The sequence below is a fragment of the Brachyistius frenatus genome, unplaced genomic scaffold, assembly GCF_029030835.1.
Source record: "Brachyistius frenatus isolate BFR_SWC_R1_liver_20210118 unplaced genomic scaffold, ASM2903083v1 Contig_20, whole genome shotgun sequence".
Taxonomy (NCBI): Eukaryota; Metazoa; Chordata; class Actinopteri; family Embiotocidae; genus Brachyistius; species Brachyistius frenatus.
Window position 1 is genome coordinate 2,092,560 of NW_027210619.1, and position 6,303 is coordinate 2,098,862.

General features: G+C 39.1%; 1 protein-coding gene across 1 annotated transcript; it reads right to left on the reverse strand.

Annotated features, from left to right (window-relative positions):
* Nucleotides 1-164: 164 nt before the first annotated feature.
* On the reverse strand, nucleotides 165-2,734 carry LOC138619410 (complexin-4-like). Its single transcript, XM_069695861.1, has 3 exons — nucleotides 2,495-2,734; nucleotides 1,567-1,650; nucleotides 165-389 (listed from the first exon to the last, which is right to left on the reverse strand). Exons 1-3 carry the CDS (start codon nucleotides 2,732-2,734, stop codon nucleotides 165-167), a joined length of 549 nt encoding a protein of 182 aa, XP_069551962.1.
* Between the last annotated feature and the right edge of the window lie 3,569 nt (nucleotides 2,735-6,303).

The following is a 6,303-nucleotide window of genomic DNA, read 5'->3' on the forward strand; positions in this document are numbered from 1 at the left end:
TGGTTTCATTGTGACAACAGGTATGAACAGTCTGACTCTGTGTTCATGTAAAACAGTGAAGCTTAATCACGTGTAAGCAGCAATCATGTGTATTCTCCCCGCTGTTCCCCTTATTTACACAATCAGAAGACAGCGTAGTACTCATCTCTGGGATTACATATTGATCACATGATTTTACAAGAGTCCCCGTTTGCCGGCGTGGGAGTGGGAGTCCTGCGGTGTCTCCTCCCTGTGAGCACTGCTGTGCTGAAGCTGAGGCCTTGAAAGGCGCTCAGCAGGTTAAAGCCATCATCCTTGGGTTTGGTTTCGGGATGAATAATCGTCGAAAGCTTGTGGGGGAGTGACACTTTGCTTCCGACAGACCTCAGGTGGTTTGTGTCCGTCAGGCTCTAAGACATGAAGGAAAAAATAGAGGAAGAATATAAGTGAAGGGCTCAAGATGTGACAAAATATAAGAACTTGATTATCCAAATTAACGAACTTAAAGCTTTAGTGAAGTACTTTTACAAAAACGAATGTGTTACATTCAAGCCCTTGCTAAAGGAGTTCAAACCTCCCACCAATAAATCTTCAAGGGTTTTTAAATCTGGTGTCTGGTGAGACAATCCAGCACTGGGCGGAAGAATGCATACTGGGCATGCTCTATGGACAGAGCATGTACACCACAGACTTCTGGCAGACAAAGAAGCTCAGATCCAGTTTAGCCCTATGCTTGAACGGAAACAAAATATTTCCATCATGCAGCTCCTCTAGACTTTTCAAATGTTATGGGACCAAATGGATCAAATCTGACAGTGAAATGAGTCCTTGTGATGTCAGTTGTCTCTTATTTCATTTATCTGTCAACTATTAACAATGTATCCTCCGGTTTACAGACACACCAGTAGTGATGGAGAAGACTACAGCGGAGCCTTTGAATAAAGCTCGTTATAATCACCTTCCACTGACAGAGGGAGGAGTCAAAAGTTCCACACTGCACAACTGTACAATAAACTACACTTGTAAAGAGTAAGCCTATTATTTATTGTTTTGGTTTGACAAAGAACGCATACCTCTAAAAATGCAGGGTGGAAATTGATGCCAATTTTTGTCAAAAATATCTATTTTTGTTTGGCAATGTCAGGACTGTGTTCCAGAATTAGTGTTCCAAAACTGTGTGTGGGTCAGATTTATAACTACTGAGTTATGGCCCTTTAAATGAGACTTGATAATAATTACATTTGAAATCTTTTCAAAAGCAATTTACCATGGAAACAGGTAATAAATCCAATAATCTGGCAGATGGTTAAAAAAAAAAATAACTACAGGGATTTTTAAAAAAAACACATGAACAACTATTTAAGGGTGGTTTAAATATGTTATGTATCAACTTTGGTAAAGCTTGAATAAGTTTGTGTTTCACAAAAAATTCAAAACAGCAGGAAATCAGTGTATGTGAGCTTTGAACAAAAGCATTTTGTAAATTGTTCCATTTTATAAACTCATTATATCTGCAGAACTGCAGAATATCCTGCTAACTTACAATACTTCTTTTCAGCACGTATCATATTTTGTTCTCTCTCTGACCTCAGACAACTGATATTTTTTCCTGAAGTGAGTTCTCATAGCTGCTCTCTCTGCGTTCTTCTGAGTGTTCATTGCCTCCCGCAGCTTTCTGTAAACACAGCAGACAAACACAAATACACCTGACATATACCAGACAGAATTCAGCTCAAGCATTGTCTCTATCACAGCACGGGTGACATGATTTGAAGCGATTCTTTTCAGTCGCCTACTCCAATGAAAGCATTTTGTGACAACTGGAGACAGTAATGCTGTAAAAATGGTACATTTGAAAAGCACAAGTGACAATTTCATTAACATAAAGTGTTTACAGCGGGGGAAACTTTTATTTTCATATGTGATGGATCAGTTCCCATTTTCACCTGAGAATTATAAAACCACACCCGTTTACATGTTTTCATAAAGAACCTTTGCTGTCTCTTTTAATGGTGGAAGAATAAAGCATTCCTCAAGTACTGTAAAATGTTGTGGTACTTGTATTATACGTCCACGTATTTCCACTCATTCTGTTTAGTTCATACAGCTTCTCTACAGCAATTCAGAAGGAACTATTGCCCTTTTCCTTATTTAACTACATTTATCTAACAGCTTCAGTTACAAGTTATTTTACAGATTTAAGATTTCCTTACAAATTTCAAAAAGATTTTAGTTTTTAATAAAATATCATGAATGAAACTAAATAGTTTAATAATTGTATAATAATAATTGTTCAAATTAGCTTTTTCTTAACTATCTAAAGAGACAATGTCATATAATAGTCTCATCACAGAGTACTTTTCTTTAAGTACATTTTAGCCCCTTCAGTAACATTTCCACTGCAAGTATTGTATTGATGTATTTCTACAGTAACAGATGTTGCTGCCTGACTTAAAGTATCTGAACACTTCCTTCACTACTGCATGTCTGTTTCTACACTATACACAGTGTCCACTTGCCTCTCCTTCTCCAGATCTGCTTGGTACAAGCAAATGACTGGTGGGTCTTTGGGATGTGCAGTTCGGAGGGGAGGCGTCTTCCCCAACCTGTTGCGTCCTCCTCTGCCTCCCCCACCTCTGGCCCTCCGATTTCTGCGTTTGGCACACAACTTCCTCTCCTTCACCTCTGACACACAGCTGGTCAGCTTCCTGATGGGAGCCCTCAGCGACTTCTTTACCCTCACCACAGACTCCATGACGAGCTGCAGCTCTAGGGATTAAAGGGAACGACCACACCTCTACTTCCTCGACAGATGATGAGTGAATATATGATGGTTTTCACCTTCGCTCATGTTGTGTTGCTCTGACAGGACAAACTCGGGACACAGAGTTTCATGTCTCACAGCAATAACTCTAGTTGAGACCTGCCAAGGACAAGGACAGAAGTTAGAGAAGGCTCAGACACGCAGACTTTGTAAACACACACCTGCTTACAAAGGTTACATACACAGATGACATGTTTATCATCTAGAGGGAGTTACAAAAAGAGAAAGATGGAAACCACACAAGGACATAAAGTGACAAATAGCACACTAAATTATGGACAGGCTATTTCTCACATCATTTGTTACTATTTATTCACACACACAAAATTGGTTTAGTGTGGTCTTCCCCTCCAAAGCTTTCTTACCCTGCAGGTGGCCACAGTTGGCCGAAGGTTCACAGCATAAAATCCTGATAAAGCACCCGGCCAGATGGCTTCCAACACCACTAGACAATCACTTTCCAGACAAAAGTTTTCAAACAAACTGGAGAAAACAAGAAGAAGAAAAAAAATACAGAAGACTCTCCACAAGATGTTGTTCCTGTGCTCTCTTGTCCTCCCAGGACAAAATTACTGTTTGCTGTTCAGGTTCCAGCCTCTGCTTCCCTCTTTCCCTCCTGCGGGCTCGCTCCAAGCTTCACCACCCCCAACTCTCCCGTACAGATTACCACTTAAAGGACTTAATGAGGGGAATCTCGTTAGCCGTGGCAGGGAAGGCACACGATGACACACGTGTTATCATGAAGATTTAGAGGCGTCGGCTGATGTCATATTGAGTGACACACGCATGCATTCATCGGCCTGACATCAGCATTGTTTTTACATTCAGAGACTCTTTTGTACTTTTGGATCACTGTAGTTCCCGCGTCGTTTTCTTAATTTAATCAATTCAATTAGATTTTATTTATATAGTGCCAAATCACAACAGAAGTCATCATGGCAGAGTCAATCTTATAGAGAGAACAATTCAACTGTTCCCACATGAGCGAAAGTTGAAAGAACAACTCCCTTTTGACAGGAAGAAACCTTGGAAAGAGCCAGTCTGTCCATCTGCCTCAAATGGTTTGGGTGAGGGGAGAGCAGAGAGAAAAAAGAACAGCATAGAGAGACAACAAACAAAAAAAATGGGCATGTTGATGGGGCCAGTAAACCAAAATCTGAAAAATGTAGCCTCAAACCAGACATACTTTCAGAAAGGTACAGCGAGAGAAAAGACACAGTTAATGACAAGCAATGGTGGCATGTTAATGCATAGAGAGTGAAAAAGAGAGTAGAGGAGCTTGGTACATCATGAGAGGTCTCCCAGCAACCGAGACCTGAGACACATGGTCCTAACTAAAAGCTTTATCAAAAAGCAAAGTTTTAAGTCCAATCTTATAAATGTATTTAAGAAAATAGGAGGGTAAAGGTAAGACTAGCTGGTACTGGTATGAAAGTCATGCAGATATACGTAGCTTCCCAAGCATCTTTGATGCCTTAGAAGACCATTTAGTTCAGTGGGTATTTTGCAGATAAAAAGATGAGCAATGATGTGGAAATGAAACAAAGAGACATCTAGGTGGAGAGTCTGGCCTGAGAGCAGCATCTGAATCATTGAGGGATAAAAGTATTGACAGCTGGATCGAAAAGCTGCCCAAGCTGTCCAAGAGGAAGCGACAGAGTGAGCTCACCATCAAGTGCCTCCACCAAATACAAAATATGACAGAGTAAAGCTGTTTAAAGATGCAGAGGAGGTTTTTCTGCATCAGTGAAACAAATCCTAGAAATGTTTTCGACAATCTCTGCAAGTTGTTTTAACTTGTTACCTGCAACTTTAACTGCAAGAATCATTAAAAAAAATATATAACAACTGCCTAATTAATATGTTGTATTGAAGAAGAATACGTCCTCACCTGCTCACAAATAATGGATCAGATATATGTTAGTGAAAAAGAAGATACAAGTAGTGAGACAACGTTTAAATGCTTGTTGATCAAAATTAGTATCGACACTGATTAGCTATAATGGAAAATATAGGAGATTGAGTGAATCTTTTCATTATTTTTTTTTATTTATCCCTCAGCCATGTGATTTTCCTGCTAATCCATTGGATTTCTTCAATTATTGTTTTTCTTTTTGAAGATGTGTGTCTATTATCACAAGGAGAAACTGTCAATAGCTTTTATAAGTGACATATAAACATTTGCTGAATAGTTTTTGACACTATATTTGTATGTAGAAGCAGATATAAGGGCATTTTAAATATTTTATTGTACGTGTCAACTGGTATGTCCTCTATCAGGACATGTTTTAGGACTGCTTTAATACTCTCTGCAGCCATTCATTATCCGTTTTGCCTCCCCATAGTCAGTTTTATGCTCTGTGACCTACTCTAATGCCCTCATTGGCCCCAACAGCACATACCCACACTTCAGCCAACCCATCTAAAATCCTTTGATTGCTTTTTTACCTTCTTCCTATTGTTTTCCATCTGTTCCCCCCCACCACTTCGATTTCTGTCAGGTAAGGAAGCATTAATGCTTTAACAAGATTACAGGAAGAAGCCACGCCCCCCTTAATGATCCCAGTAACAAATCTGAGTTCAGTTTACCAATCCAGGGTTCACCAGTCACACCAGTGACTGGAGGAAGGGTGATGTGGCTCTGAGTCAGCAGCACCTTTAACAGGAAAAAGGCAGACAAAGGGACAGAGCTCATGACTGAAAACTTCCCTCTAATGTCTGAAGCGGTCAGACAAGATGTTGACATCACAGTCCGGTGAGAACTTCAGCACAAAAAGGCTAACTCATGGTTAAGTATTAAAGGGAATTACCATGACAAAACATGACAGTGCGTGTGATCACACATGCGCCTATTGTGTAGGTAATAAACACATATAAAGAACATAGAGAAAAAAATTAAATACAAATATATCATTTAGATCTTGTAATAATTTTTGTGTATTTGATTCATTGTGTTAATGGGCCCCTTCATCTTGAGGAGGTGATGGAACTTTAACTGTACTAATTCAGTATTAAAAAAATATTATTGTGAAAGCAATTAGCATAATGATCAAAATACATTTAAAATTATTGCTTTAAATAAAACCAATACGACCACCACGGGATTCATTCTTGTCATCCGAGAACAGAAAGTCTTTTAACACTTTGAATTTTGTTTAAATGGATCTCAGTTTCCTCCGATTCTGATCATTACTGTTTTCCTTAAACCTAAAGACAAACATCCAGTCTGTAACCTAAAGATAAATATCAATTCTCAAATGATTTGATAGGCTATTACTTCTTTACTTCAATGCAGTGTTATGACTTTTTTGTTAATTGTGGTCACATTATACTACGCCTACGGTTTATTCTGCATGTAATATCATGTAATTCTAGTTTGCAGATACTAAATATCCTGTTCAGGTGTTTCTTTCCACGATGTCACAAGAAGGAAACCGGAGCAAACAACACAGAGGCAGGTTACGAAGCACACGATGAACTGTACTTAACGGGCAGGAGGT

Coding starts and splice junctions, on each gene's coding strand:
- LOC138619410 (XM_069695861.1), bottom strand. CDS start 2,734: ATGGAGTCTGTGGTGAGGGTAAAGAAGTCGCTGAGGGCTCCCATCAGG. Junction 1,651..2,494: donor ATCTGGAGAAGGAGAGGCAA/GTGGACACTGTG, acceptor GTTTACAGAAAG/CTGCGGGAGGCAATGAACAC. Junction 390..1,566: donor AAAAATATCAGTTGTCTGAG/GTCAGAGAGAGA, acceptor TTCATGTCTTAG/AGCCTGACGGACACAAACCA.